The sequence below is a fragment of the Lycium barbarum genome, chromosome 7 (assembly GCF_019175385.1).
Source record: "Lycium barbarum isolate Lr01 chromosome 7, ASM1917538v2, whole genome shotgun sequence".
Taxonomy (NCBI): domain Eukaryota; kingdom Viridiplantae; phylum Streptophyta; class Magnoliopsida; order Solanales; family Solanaceae; genus Lycium; species Lycium barbarum.
Genome location: NC_083343.1, coordinates 133,296,614 through 133,312,837, shown reverse-complemented (window position 1 = coordinate 133,312,837; position 16,224 = coordinate 133,296,614). Strand labels below are relative to the sequence as shown.

The 16,224-nt window shown below is 35.1% G+C and overlaps 1 protein-coding gene across 1 annotated transcript in view; it reads right to left on the bottom strand.

The window, feature by feature from the left end:
* The window catches only part of LOC132601989 (U-box domain-containing protein 4-like), a 48,690-nt gene continuing 32,466 nt past the window's right edge, over window positions 1–16,224 (bottom strand). The window contains exons 3-4 of the mRNA XM_060315028.1: window positions 540–955; window positions 1–62 (exon numbers count right to left, since the gene is read on the bottom strand). Of these exons, the coding sequence (XP_060171011.1) occupies window positions 1–62; window positions 540–955 (478 nt within the window). The remainder of the gene's footprint in view (window positions 63–539; window positions 956–16,224) is intronic.

The window sequence follows — 16,224 nt, the reverse complement described above, 5'->3', positions numbered from 1 at the left end:
TCAGCCCCTCCCCGAATTACCATGCCGTTGGTTTCTCAAGTAGCTAAGAAGTCCCTGAGCCTGCATGCACCCAATGTATATTTTAGAATACTTGAACTAGAATAGAAACGAAGTGTGAGCCAGAGGTGGACAGATTAGCCCATGAAAACATAACCCGCCCAAGTTTGAGCTGGTCATTGACCGGCCGGCCCATTTATTAGCTCAACTCATCAATAATTGGGCTGATACGTAGGCCAACTTGACCCATGAGAAATCTTGTCTAATAGTCGGTTTTTTTATTTGATATGTTATATATAGTCATAATAAGGAAAAAAATTGGTTCTATTAAGAACGAAAAACTTATAAAAGAACAAACAAAGAAATTAATTAAAACTTAGTAAAAATGGGGCGGGTTGGTTATGAGCTTTTTAGCTCATTTTAGCCTCTTTCAGTCCAAGTAACTTTTGGGCGGGTCATTTGTTAACTCAGCACATTTTGACCCACCCAAATTCAACCCAACCCACCCATTTGACACCGCGAGGTTTATGCAAAATCGTAGCTTTCTCTGGCTCTTGGGGTGCCAGACTGTGACAATGCTACTAACGGAGGTACGGCTTCTTCCTGGAGAACCATGTTGCAGAACCTGCTACTGTTAGTGCATAATTGCAACACAGCAGCAGCTGCATTCTCCTTCCCTCTTGTGGATCCCAGCTCGACAACCTCAACCAGAACAGGAATCCCTCCTTCCTGACCAATCGCTGCTCTTCCTTCGTGAATAGTTACGAGATTTGATAAAACAACAACAGCCTTGTCAATCATCCCATCAGCGGGGTCCATCAACTCTACGAGAAACTTTACAGCACCAGCCTGCACAATGCGAACCTTGTTTTCATGAAGTATTGACAAGTTAAACAAAGCTGTTGCGGCGTCCTTCTTGCCCCTTGGAGTTCTGTTTCCCAGTAAATCCACAAGATTGGTTAAAAAGTGTAGTAGCTGAGTTTTCCTTAGCCTTGGCACTCCCCGTGTGGAGGACATGAATCAGAGGTTCGATCGCATCAGCGTTTGCAATCGAACACTTGTTGTTGTCATTAATTGATAAGTTGAGAAGTAAGTTGTTGATAAATAGCAAGTTCTTATTGCATTTATGTATTACACAAAATTAAATTCTTTTTCTTTATTTTGAGTAGTCACTGATATTGGGAAATTTTCCATGTAGTTTGTATGGGCACATTGAAACTTTGGGAAACATAAAATTAAAGAATATCATTTTCTAATTGCTTTCTTTATGTGTTTCTTGATATATCCATCGAGCTCTTGGATATTGAACAGAAAAACATACAAAGAATTAGAAATTAGAAACAACAAGAATTGGGGATATTCCAAGCTGATAACCTTTACATTTTCTTGTTAAGTTAATCGCGTTAGAGACTATTCCAAAAAAAAAAAATGTCTATTAGGACTTAAGTGATACTCCCTTCGGTTCAAAATAATTGTCCACTTAGCCTTTATCACGGTCCTTAAGAAAATACTAGTCCTAGAAAAACAATAGGTATTTGATTGAACTATCCTTAATTAAAAACTACCTACTGTTATAAAATGAAGCTAAAAGAGTCACAATATTAATGGATGAAAACCATAGAAATAGAATGACAAAAGAGGAGAGATTTTTACTATTCTTCCAAAATGTTTTTACAAGTGTATCTCATATGAAAATTTATGCCTCTATTTATAGTGATACATATGTATTTAATATATGAAATGGTGGAAGAAAATGGGAGAGCCATTAACATGGTGGAAGGAGCATTATATTTGAGAAATGGACATTCATAATTTCATAACACTCCCCCTTGGATGTCCATAGATGATGTGCATCGTTAAAACCCTTATTGGGAAAAACTCTGTGGGAAAAAGCCTCAATGAAGGAAATAGAGTACACATATCTAGTAATACGCTTTGAGAGTTGCCTCATTAAAAACCTTACCAAGAAAACCCAATGGGACAAAACTTGATTAAGGGAAAAAGAGTACAACGCGTATTTTCACTCCCCCTGACGAAGACCAAGATTCAGATGTCGGAGTCTTCGCATTCCAATCTTAAATATCATCTTCTCAAGAGTTGAAGTTGGCAAAGATTTGGTAAACAAATCTGCGGGATTGTCACTTGAACGAATCTGTTGTACATCAATATCACCATTCTTCTGGAGATCATGTGTGAAAAATAACTTTGGTGAAATGTGCTTCATTCTATCTCCTTTTATAAATCCTCCCTTTAATTGAGCTATGCATGCAGCATTATCTTCATATAATACTGTGGGTATTTTTGTATCATACTTCAAGCCACATCGTTCTCTGATGAAATGTATCACTGATCTCAACCACACACATTCTCTACTTGCTTCATGAATAGCTATTATCTCAGCATGATTTGAAGAAGTAGCAACAATGGACTGCTTTGTGGATCGCCATGATATAGCAGTACCCCCGCATATAAACAAATAGCCTGTTTGAGATCGAGCTTTATGTGGATCAGATAAATAACCTGCATCTGCATAACCAACAAGATCTGTACTACCTTTGTTAGTATAAAACAGACCCATATCGCTAGTTCCCTTCAGATATCGCAATATATGCTTAACTCCGTTCCAATGTCTTCGTGCAGGAGAAGAGCTATATCTTGCTAGCAAATTAACAGAGAACGCTATGTCAGGTCTTGTAGCGTTAGCAAGATACATAAGTGCACCAATTGCACTAAGATATGGTACTTCAGGACCAAGAAGCTCTTCATTTTCTTCTTGAGGTCGGAACGGATCTTTGCTCACTTCAAGTGATCGAACAACCATTGGAGTACTTAAAGGATGCGCATTGTCCATGTAAAATCGTTTTAAAACCTTTTCGGTATAAGCAGATTGATGGATAAGGACCCCATCTGTCAAATGTTCAATCTGCAAACCAAGACAAAGTTTTGCTTTTCCCAGATCTTTCATCTCAAATTCTTTCTTTAAATATTCAATCGCCTTTTGGAGCTCTTCTGGAGTTCCAATTAGGTTTATGTCATCAACATAAACAGCGATTATAACGAACTCTGATTTTGCTTTGTTAATAAAAACACATGGACAAATGACATCATTTATATAACCTTCTTTTACCAAGTACTCACTGAGGCGATTGTACCACATGCGCCCTGATTGTTTTAGACCATACAATGATCTTTGTAATCTGATTGAATACATCTCCCGAGACTTTGAGTTAATTGCTTCAGGCATTTTAAATCCTTCAGGAATTTTCATATAGATTTCATTATCAAGTGATCCATAAAGGTAAGTTGTAACCACATCCATCAGATGTATTTCAAGGTTTTCATGTACAGCTAAACTGAGGAGATATCGAAATGTTATGCCATCCATAACGGGTGAATATGTTTCTTCATATTCGATATCGGGTCGTTGAGAGAATCCTTGTGCAACAAGGCGTGCCTTGTATCTCACAATTTCATTTCTCTCATTCCTTTTTCGCACAAAACCCCATTTATGGCCAATTGGTTTTACACCATTAGGCGTTTGGACTACAGGTCCAAAAACCTCACGTTTGGCAAGTGAATTCAATTCTGATTGAACTGCTTCTTGCCATTTTGGCCAATCATATCTTCGTCGACATTCTTCGATAGATTGGGGTTCCTGATCATCAATGTCTTTCATAATATTTAGTGCAACATTATATGCAAAAACATTATCCACCATAATCTTCGATCGATTCAAATTTATCCCATCACTAGAAGAACTCAATGATAGTTCTTTATTTACTTGAGTCTCGGGTTCCCTAATATCTTCAGGAGTATCGGGATTAGTCAGATCTTGAATATCTTCATGATATTCTTTCGTAGTGTCATTTTGATTATTTTTCGTGTTTCTTTTTCTAGGATTTTTATCCTTAGAGCCCAATGGCCTACCACGCTTCAGGCGCGTATGAGATTCAGAGGCTATGACACTAGTAGATTGTCCCTTTGGGATATCAATTCGGATAGGCACATTCTCTGCAGGGATATGTGACTTAGTTATCCTTTTCAAATCAGTAAATGCGTCTGGCATTTGATTTGCTATTTTTTGCAAATGAATGATCTTCTGGATCTCCTGTTCATATATGGGGGCACGTGGATCAAAATGAGATAGTGATGGAACTTTCCACGCAATTTCTCTTTTAATTTCTTTTTTCTCTCCCCCTAATTGTGGGAAATTTGTTTCATCAAATCGACAATCTGCAAATCGGGCAGTAAATAAATCTCCCGTCAATGGCTCAAGATAGCGAATAATAGAGGGTGATTCAAACCCAACATATATACCTAACCTTATTTGGGGGCCCATCTTAGTACGATGTGGTGGTGCTACAGGCACATATACAGCACAACCAAAGATTCGGAGATGAGCAATATTTGGTTCATGACCAAATATTAATTGTGATGGGGAGTATTTATTATAATGAGTCGGTCTGAGACGAATAAGAGATGCTGCATGTAAGATAGCATGTCCCCAGACGGTAGTGGGCAACCGTGTTTTCATAAGCAGTGGTCTTGCTATCAATTGTAGTCTTTTAATAAATGACTCAGCAAGGCCATTTTGGGTATGAACATGTGCTACAGGATGTTCAACTTTTATCCCAACTGATAAACAATAATCATCAAAAGATTGAGACGTAAATTCTCCGGCATTATCGAGGCGTATAGACTTAATGGGATGGTCTGGACACTGTGCCCTTAAGCGTATTATCTGTGCTAATAATTTCGCAAACGCCAGGTTGCGAGAAGATAGGAGGCACACATGAGACCATCTTGAAGATGCGTCTATTAGGACCATAAAATATCTAAATGACCCACAAGGTGGATGAATAGGTCCACATATATCCCCATGTATACGTTCTAGAAAAGCAAGAGATTCAATGTCAACTTTCATTTGTGATGGCTTAGCTATCAATTTACCCTGATAACAAGCAGCACATGAAAATTCACCACTTTCAAGAATCTTCAGGTTCTTAAGTGGATGCCCATTTGAATTTTCAATAATTCGTCTCATCATTATTGATCCAGGGTGACCTATTCGGTCATGCCAAAGCAAAAAAATACTTGAATCCTTAAACTTCTGGTTTACGATCGAGTGTGCTTCAATTGTACTAATTTTTGCATAATACAGTCCAGAAGATAAAGTTGGCAATTTCTCCAAAACATATTTCTGGCCGGAGACATTCTTTGTAATAGCAATATATTCATCATTTATTTCGTTTAATGTCTCAGCGTGATACCCATTACGGCGGATATCTTTGAAACTTAACAAGTTTCTTGGGAATTTAGAAGAGAATAATGCATCTTCTATAACAAGTTTCGTCCCCTTAGGCAGAAATATAGTAGCTCTTCCGGAGCCTTCAATTAATTTCGAATTGCCAGAAATTGTATTAATATTTCCCCTTTTTCTACGCAAGTTAGAAAAGTATTTCTCATCTTTGAATATGGCATGCGTTGTTCCACTATCAATCACACAAATATCTTCATGATTGGTCATTGATCCAAATAAAATTTGAGGAATTTCCATAGATTCTTCAAAAAATGAAATAATAAATAAAGTGAACATCGAAGTAGATATTATGATTAGACAAAGTATTAAACACATTTTATTATATAAATATGAAAACATAACCACATACAAATGACACTTATAAAATATCTAAGTTTTCACAGATCCATCACCGATCAAATGATCTATTTTCCCTTCAGGGAGTTCAAAGAAATCTGCCACATCTAGATGCATGGGCTCAATATTATCTTCAGAAATAAAATTTGCTTCAGCATCTTTTTCTGCCTTTTTGAGAGAGGCTTGATACAGATCAACTAGGTGCTTTGGCGTACGACAGGTACGTGACCAGTGCCCCTTTCCTCCACATCGGTAGCATTTATTTTTTGAGTTTTTCTTTTGCACAGCTTTATGCTTTTCATCTTTCTTTTTACACTGCTGGTGGTGAAAGATATTATTTGGTGCAAAACGAGAATCATGATTAAAATTTCTTCCTCGACCACGACCATGACCACGACTGGGGCCACAATCTCTTCCACGCCTAGAATGGCGAAAATTTGCCTCATTCACTTCAGGGAATGGGGCAGTAGCAATGGGTCGGCTTTCATGATTTTTCATTAATAATTCATTATGTTGTTCAGCCACTAGAAGATGTGCGATTAGATCAGAATATTTCTTGAACTTCATTTCTCGGTATTGCTGCTGCAGGAGCATACTCGAGGCAGGAAAAGTGGAGAATGTTTTCTCCAGCATATCATGATCAGTGATATTTTCACCACATAATTTCAACTGAGAAATAATTTTAAACATGGCAGAATTATATGCTTTAATAGATTTAAAATCTTGTAGCCTTAAATGGAGCCAATCAAAACGTGCTTGTGGAAGTATGACCATCTTCAGGTGGTCATATCTATCTTTTAAATTATTCCACAGAGTAAGAGGATCTTTAACAGTGAGATATTCCATTTTCAAGTCCTCATCAAGGTGATGGCGAAGGAATATCATTGTCTTGGCACGGTCTTGGTTTGATGCCTCATTTTTATCTTTGATGGTGTCTGCCAGACCCATCGCATTAAGGTGAATTTCGGCGTCAAGAATCCAAGACATATAGGTATTGCCGGATATATCTAAAGCTACAAATTCACGTTTGGTAAGATTTGCCATTAGTAAAGAAAAATAGAAAATCAATACCTTCGAGGCTTTAAAGTATTTTCTCGGAACGGCAGAGTCTCGTGCTGATAACGTGTTATAAAATGAAGCTAAAAGAGTCACAATATTAATGGATGAAAACCATAGAAATAGAATGACAAAAGAGGAGAGATTTTTACTATTCTTCCAAAATGTTTTTACAAGTGTATCTCATATGAAAATTTATGCCTCTATTTATAGTGATACATATGTATTTAATATATGAAATGGTGGAAGAAAATGGGAGAGCCATTAACATGGTGAAAGGAGCATTATATTTGAGAAATGGACATTCATAATTTCATAACACCTACTAGTTAGTATAGTTTATTAATTACATAAAAACTCACTTATCCAAATAGGGGTAAATTTGTAAGAAAATAATTAATTCCTTCTTGATTACATAAGTGGACACTTATTTTGAATTAAAATGAACAAGCTAAGTGGAGACTTATCTTGAACCAAAAAGAGTATAAACTAATATTTGGTATTAGTAGCTCAAAGTAATATTCGAGATATTTACTTCGAATATTTCGAAGTAAATATCCCGTAAACTGAGAATTATTCCTTCAAGCCGATTCTCAGTTTACTTTGAATCCATAGTAAACTGAGAATAACTAAACACATTTCTTTGGTCCCAAAGGGAAAAAAAGTAAAGAGCAGAACAGGAATCCTTCCTTCCTAACTTGCTCCTCAACTTCCGAAAGATTATCCCTCTTTCAAAAGCTGCCTCTCTTTATACTTTTCTTGATCTGATTTCTTTCGTCAAAACCATTTTCTTTCCAACTATATTCTTTCAGGTGAGTATTATTGGTCAATGTATATCTTGTTTCCAATCAAGAGACTCTTCAACTTCAATATAATAAGCTTCAAATGATAGTTTATGGAAAGAAATACACCTCTGGTGGTGCCTAAATCAGACCGCACATAGCATCCTTTAGAATCAGATATTGATGAAAATATTTTTGCAGTTCTATATGAGGATTTTCTATTTTTTCCAATCAATAATGCATAACGCGAGTATTAATCATCTGCATTCTTCAGCTTGTTCAATGATTTATTCATAATTAAGTCCCTCTTAGATTCTTTGAAGTGAGTATTATTGGTCTATAATACACTGTTTATTTGTAAGTTATATTTATACAGTAAGTAGCTAGGGAATTCAATACACACAACATTCATTGAATATATTAAAATCTTACATAAACTTGATATATCATCAAAATTCATAATAATACATTTTCCCAAGTTAATAAAAGGAAGAAGAAAAAGCTTACTTATAAAACTAAAAAGAAACTAAAAATCAAATCCAGCATCATAGGCTGGCATCTGATATTATTGCATCCCCGATGACAATTCCACCAAATGCTCCTCCAAAGCATCTGCATGTTCAAATTCGTTTAGTTACTTTATGATTTTTATTTTTACACAGATAGCTAAGTCTTACTTTTGATTTACCGAATGAGTTGATTATTTTGGTTTTTGATGGATGAACTTGGTGCAGGGCACACTTTTTATATTTTAGTAAACCAGTACAAGACTTGCGTGTAAAATGCGGCGTAGAATCAAAATGGCTTCCAATTAAATTAAGTAGCAAAAGATCAGGGCAAGGTAGCATTTAATTCAGACAAGGACCTATCCAAGTGGCTAAATCTTGTTGTATATGCATACATTGTTGCTTTGAAAGCCCTTGTACGAGTCTCGTTGTGGAAATTTCAGATGAAAGCTACAATACATAATTCCCTTTCAATTTTGAATTTTCATTGTGATGTTACTAGTCATTAACTGAATGTATTCTTTACTGTAATTGTTTTGAAGTGTAGTTAGTTTTCCATTCAAGTTCTTCTTCCGCTATTTTGAACTATAAAAAATACCTCTCTTTTTTGTGATTCTCCCTAAAGAAAAAAAAAGTGTAAATTTTTTATTAATAGATGATAGTGCAAATGATGATCTCAATTTATTTTATTGAAACACAAATTATTCACAGTTTACTGAGTCTACTGAAACCTACGAGTGCCGAGAAGTAAGTATGGCTAGGAGTGCCGAGAAGTAAGTATGGTTTAATGATTAATAAGTGGTATAAATCTCATCAAAGACAAAATTGTTAAGTGAATTTTTCACTAAGTTATCCGAAATATATTTGCTGGTGAAAGGTAACAGGTATTCAATGGAGTAATAAAGTTTCGCACAATTTAGTTTATTTTTCTTTCTTTTTTCTTTTTGTTTAAGGCAAGTGGACCCAGTGACTATTTATTAATTTATCACAAGTTAGCCTGAACAGTACCACTGCCATTGAAAAAAAAGAGCGATCAACATGGAGAAATTATTAAGGAAAGAATTATCTTCAAATGCTTCTTTAATTTTAGGAACATGGATTTTGAACTTTCTTCATAACAATAAATTCCAAGTTTAGAAAATATCATCATGCTCAAGTCAATGCACAAGTCTTTAGTCTTGCTAGGGAAATGCCAGTTGGTTTTATTTTGTCTAAGAAAATAAATTGTTCTGTTTTTGATTTTTAATTTTATTTTTTTTGTCCGGGTACATCTACATTTATTTTTTAAAATAAAATAAAACAATCAAAACAAAAATAATTTTCATGTATCCAAAACCAAATCGTACTCACAAAGGCAAAACAGTTTTAAATAAAAAAACAAAACAGTTTTTAGTGTCTGAACACCATAGCATAACATTATAACGTAACATATTTCTTATTGAAAATTTGCATTAATGAGAACGATAGTATTTTGTTAACAATAACACAAAAGTATATTATATGTATATCACATTTACCATAATTTATTTCATATACATATAATAAAATCTCACTCAATCAAATCAACCCACTTGTAAAATACTTAAGCAGAGACCTCTAGTTAATGAGACCATTGTCACACCCCAATCCTATAGGGCATGATGGACACCCGACCCTTACTTAGAGCCGAACGAACCCGCTGGTTCTCGTTATACTCATAATCTCACAGAATTCTTAAATCATGAAATGAAATGCATAATAAAGCTTTTCGAAAACATTCTTTTCGTCTTTCTCGAATCAAATAAAATTTGTAATCATATGAATCTGTAAAGCAATGCATAATGATACATCGGCTTACATAGCCGCTTACAAGACTGGCACACTGTATACATGACTCTGTCTGCAAAGTCTCTAACATAAATCAATATACCATAACACACATACTCTGACTCGGCAACACTCCGGAAAGAAATGGAGCTCGCCAATCCCGCTGGAACATCTTCTAGCAATATCCTCTACTCATCTGTATACACCTGCGTGGCATGAAACACAGCGCCCACAAGAAGGGGCGTCAGTACGAATAATGTACTGAGTATGTAAGGCATAAGTAACAATATAACATAGATATGAAAAGTAACAAGGAATAAGAGAGATAACCTGTATATCTGAATGCCTCATAAGGCGGATGTCATGCATGCTTAGCCTTTTAAAAAAAAACATTTTTATACATATACATAGTACCATGCCCGGCCATTAAGGCTCGGTGTCATATATATAGTATCATGCCCGGCCATTAAGGCGCGGTGTCATATATAATATCATGCCCGACCATCAAGGCTCGGTGTTATCGTCATAAGTCCGCGTCCGGGGCAATATCATAACATGCCCACTGCAGTGGTGTGCACATCTACGTGCCATGCCCGGCCGACTATAGCGCGGCGCGGTGTGAGAAAATACATACATATATATATATATATAAAGCATGCATGAGAGCCAAGTAAAAGCCATAAGTACATCGGAGTGACGTAAGGTCGGTAACCTCCGATTATATTATGGAATAATCATCGTCGCTTTGTCTCACCTTGAAGGAACAATTATTATAAGGTGAGACTATCAATGAAGAATAGCATTACGAGAAAACATAGAAAAGATCATAAATCTCATAAGGCATCAATTCATATTCTTTTGGAATCTTAAAAAGAATAGTCATCATCCATGAATAAAATTGAGACATCAAGAAATAGTTCAACATTCTTATATCATCATTGAAATCATAAACGTGGAACCTTTAAACATGAAATCATTCTCATCATAGTCACCATAAAAATATTCTCACCCTTGACATCGTCGTTGTCATTGTAAAACATATCCATCGTTGTTGTCATAAAAGCTTACGGAGTCATAAGCTTCTGGTTTAGGAAATACAAACATTTTAGAAAACATTCATGAATTATTAGGAAGGGGTTATGCCTTGGAATCATGAACATCTAACTTTTGGAAATAAGGAGGCTATGAACACATTTATGGAATTATAATCATAGGAATCATGCCTTGAAAGAAAGGGACGAGCCTTAACATACCTGGAAGATAATTTCTCGACTTCCAACTTACTTCCAGTTTTGCAATTCACTTAAGATCATTGATAGCCTCGTAATCTACATATAGAACCATTCATAATATTGTTAGGCTCGTCATCAGGCACTTGTCTCAAGACTTTAATTAAAATCCTTCTAAATGCTGTCGAAATTCGGGCAGCATCTCCCCTGTTTATATACCTAGCCCGAAATCATAATATTAACAACCAATAACAAAAACAATACCAACATCATCAATACCATTATCCATGCCAATATATCTCCTAAAACATCCCACACGATGTTTTCTAAATTTCTCAACTAATCAACTTGTGATACGACTATTTAATAACTTTATTTCCTTAAAGAAGCCGAAATTAACATCAACAACATTAATAAAAACATCCTCAACATCCTACAAGATAAATATATATATATATATATATTATCCAAAAATTCTCTTCAAACCTTAATCCATAATTCAACAACATCAACACAACAAAATATAACCTTTATTCTTGCAATTACTCCTCAATCCATATTGATAAAGAAAGAAATTCAATGATTCATACCTTGTATATACCAAAGTAACAAGATCTTCAACATCCACTTGTTCCCAAGCTACTCCAACACAAAACGGAATGATAATCGCGACTACAAATCGTCCGAACTTCGATTGGTATTCCGTAGCTTGAAATTCGCTCAAATTCCTCAATTTTAAGTGGGATTTAAGAGCCCTTTGATGGCTGAATTTTCTGGAAATTTTCAGAGCTTTTGGATGAAGAAAAAATGGGATTTTAGCCCTTTTATAGTGAGCAAAGTCGGCGTCACTGTAGCAGTCCTATCGATGAGAGGTTTGTTGCATTAGAAACTAGACTCGCCGAACTTCATTTTAGGATTTTGAAACACCTTAAAACTCCAAATATACATGAAAATATACCCCTCCAAAGTTGACTAAAAATCTGCCCAACATTTCTTAATTTTCGTCAAACTTATTTTCTTCAATTTGCTTGATCTCGAAATCTTCCGAAACTCTCCGCACATGATGTTTATCACTTATTATACTTAATAATGGCCATGTTCTTGTGTTTCAAAATAGTCTTTCCCGATTACGACGTACGAGATCGTAATTCGTCTTTTTACTTCGTTGTTACATACTTCCCATGGCTTGTACCTTCCAAAGCGTCATGGGACGTCTTCGACACTCCATTACTACGGTGATGTACGTGTCCTGCTGATGCTCTGAAGGTACGGGGTGTAACAACCATTCAAGAAGCAATCACGTTCCTAAGATAAGAGTCATCGATATTTGATAAGGAGTGTTTTACCCCTAAAGTGGATACCAGAAACGAGATGGCAAACCCAAAAAAAAAAAAAAAAAAAAAAAAAAAGCCAACTTCGTCAAGCTTATTAAAGGGCATGACACTCAAAGAAGATAGAACATTGTCCATTTGCGTCATCATACAAACAGGTAGCGGATCCAATAATAATTATGCCTTAGTCCCACAGTAGTTGAAATTAGCCATATAAATAACGCACATTATTCCATTCAAATCATTTCACACCTGGAATGCGAGGATTCATCATATATCTATGTTTCATGTCTGAAAATAATGAGTTCCCTATTCTTTATGTGCTGCAACCACCTCTAAAAAATTTAAAGATCAGAGGAAATTCAGTTAAGAAATATATTGAATAGTGAATGGAAATGTGTTGCAATTTTCCAAGTCTTGTCATGGAAATTTCAGATGAAAGCTACTTAACACATAAATCCCTTTCACTGTGATTTTTCATTTCTGTACTCATTAAGTGAACGTATTCTTTACTTTAAATTTCCAAGGATTATGAGTTACTTATCCATTTAAGTAGAGATATTTAGTTAACGAGACTATTGAAGAGGCAATCACATCAAGCTTATTAAAGGGCATGGTATTCAAAGAAGATAGAACCATCCATTGGTGTCATCATCTTATGAATCAAAAGCGGATCCAACAATTGGTTCGAGTTCAGCAGAACCCGATATTTCGGTATCAAATGATAAATGTGAGTATATGTGTACGAGACTACGAGTGCACACATACAAAATTCACGTATAAATAGAGTTACATTTTCAGAACTCAAAAAAGAAAAGAAGAATCTCCCAAACCAACTTTTACATTGCCTAGAATATGAGGATTCTTCATGTATCTATGATTCGTGTTCGAAGATAATGAGTTCAGTTGACCTCGTTGTTTATGGGCTGCATCCGCCTCAAACAAAAAAAAAATCAAGAGCGTAGGAAATTATGTCAATAAAATAGTGAATTATGAATGGAAATGTGTTGTATATTTTCAAGTCTTGTTGTGGAAATTTCAAACGAAAGCTACTTGACGCACAAATCCCTATTACTTTTGACGTGACTACTCATTAAGTGAATGTACTCTTTACTCTAAATCCCCAAGGATCATGAGTTGCTTGGGGCAGTGTGGTCACAGGGCCCCAAGCAAGTTTTTATTTGGATCTAGACCTCAAGTTTTAATTATTAGGTATTTGGACTCTTTTTAGGATTAGTACTAATTAAGTAGAGATAAGTTATTGGTGTATCAAAATAAGCCCCCAAGTTTAAAAAATACATTTTCGTTCAAGAATTTAAAAAATAAAAATAATAAAATAAAAACTATTCCAATCTTTCAAGCCAGTCCCCAAGTTTTAAAAATACCCTTTTGATCCTAAGTAAGAAATAATAAAATAAATCAAAATAAAAATCTTAAAATATATTTTTTATCTTATAAAAAATAATATAAAATTATATTCCTCTCTGTCAATTCATTTCCACGTTTTTTTCCTCTGGCATCTGAAATTACTCCATTAACAGTCATTGTTGGAGCTTGAACTTCAAGGTTGAAAAAATGAGTTTTCGAAAGAGTGATTCATTCAAGTGGGTGTTATTGGATTTTGTTGGGGATCTTTTGATGAATTTAAATGTCAAATTTTAGAGAGATTAGAGAAGATTTAAGGTGGTTTTGGATTAAATTTCAGATTTGAGCTTGAAGATAGCCATTGTTGAAACTTGAGCTTCAAACTTGAAAAATGGACTTTATGAAGGAGTGATTTATTTCAAGTGGGTGTTATTGGATTTTGTTAGGGATCTTTTGAGGAGTCTAAATCCCAAATTTAAGGGAGTTTTGAGAAGATTTAAGGTGGTTTTGAGTACAATATCAGATTTGAGCTTGAGGTTGAAGATAAACATTTCAGATTTATAGTTATTCCATTAGACGAGACAACGTTTATAAATAGACCAACAACATAAATTCATTCATTGCTGATTATGACTTCACGAATGTCTTGTACCGCTTAGTCTGCCTCATGTCTTTACCATAAAGAGGCCATTACCAATCAAATCCTAGTAATACATTTTGGCCTTCTCATGAATTAGAGATTGGCAGTAGTTAAAATTAGTTAATGAGGTACTTTGGGACAGGAAAAATGGGTACTCAAAAGAGCTATGTTATCACACTTGCATACTCTTCTAATACGCCAGTTACTAGTTATCAGAATATACAACCTAAAACTTGCTTTTGTAACCAAAAAAGTTTTTTTTTAATAAGTGAACTAATTTTAGATTATAAAACTTATATTTGTAACCATACAATATGTTATCACCATGAAATTAGTGAAACAACACTATACTAATCTAAAATAATGATAATTAATGAGTAATGTTAATAATGTGTTGAGGAAAAAGTTATGATGATCATAGCTATATGTAACAACTTAGAATTGATGACATAACTTGTGAAGACCCACAGAAGGTGTTACCCATTCATACAACTGTGAACCCCCTGGGTATTTGACCCCATGAACATGATCTGCATGACATGACATACTCAGGTATTGTATGGGCAAGAGACACAGACAATTCGATATACGCTGCAGCGGCTGGTGTCGAACCCGTGACCTCCCCCCTTTTGTTCTCCCAAAGGAGACGACTCTCACTGTTACCCATTCATACAACTGTGAACCCCCTGGGTATCTGACCCCATGAACATGATCTGCATGACATGACATACTCAGGTATTGTATGGGCAAGAGACACAGACAATTCGATATACGCTGCAGCGGCTGGTATCGAACCCGTGACCTCTCCCCTTTTGTCCTCCCGAAGGAGACGACTCTCACCAATTGAATTGGTGAGAGTCGTCTCCTTTGGGAGAACAAAAGGGGGGAGGTCACGGGTTCGATACCAGCCGCTGCAGCGTATATCGAATTGTCTGTTGGCATCTGCCCATACAATACCTGAGTATGCATGTCATGTATGTATGTATGTACGCATGTTCATGGGGTCAGTATGGTTAGCGCCCAGCTGTACCCAGGGGTTCACAGTATGGTTAGCGCCCAGCTGTGGGTCCTCACATAACTATATGTGAACATTATATATATATTTTAGCCATATTGCAAATGGTTATTATACTACATGTGATCTATATTAAAATTGATGACATAATTACATGTGATCAATGTGAAATGTTCTTGTCTTTATTGCACTAGGTGGAATAATTATGCGACCAACTTGTAATGTTTAGATTAATAGCGAATGACTTGTATAATTTCATCTTTTGTAACCAAAAAAAAAAAAAATTTAATAAGAAGTGAACTAATTTTAGATTGTAAAACTTATATGTGTAACTAAACAATATATTATCACCATGAAATTAGTGAAACAACACTATAATAATCCAAAATAATGATAATTAATGAGTAATGTTAGTAATGTGTTGAAGAAAAAGTTACGGGGATCATGGCTATATGTAACAATTTGGAATTGGTGACATAACTATATGTGAAGTTGTGAACATTACATAGTTTTTTTAGCCACGTTGCAAATGGTTGCTATACTACATATGATCTATATTGAAATTGATAACATAATTATATGCGATCAAAGTGAAATGTTCTTGTTTTTATTGCAATAGGTGAAATAATTATGCGACCAACTTGTAATGTTTAGATTAGTAGCGAATGACTTGTATTATTTCAATGATATTAGTATTTATATCAATAATGACGTTATCATTTTTGTTAAATATTCATTTAAATGCCAACAATGATAAGTTTCAAGAATTAATTCATCAATTTTTAAGATAATTTCATCTAAACCGTTTGTTGCTTACAAAAATCATAGTCGCTTCTGATAA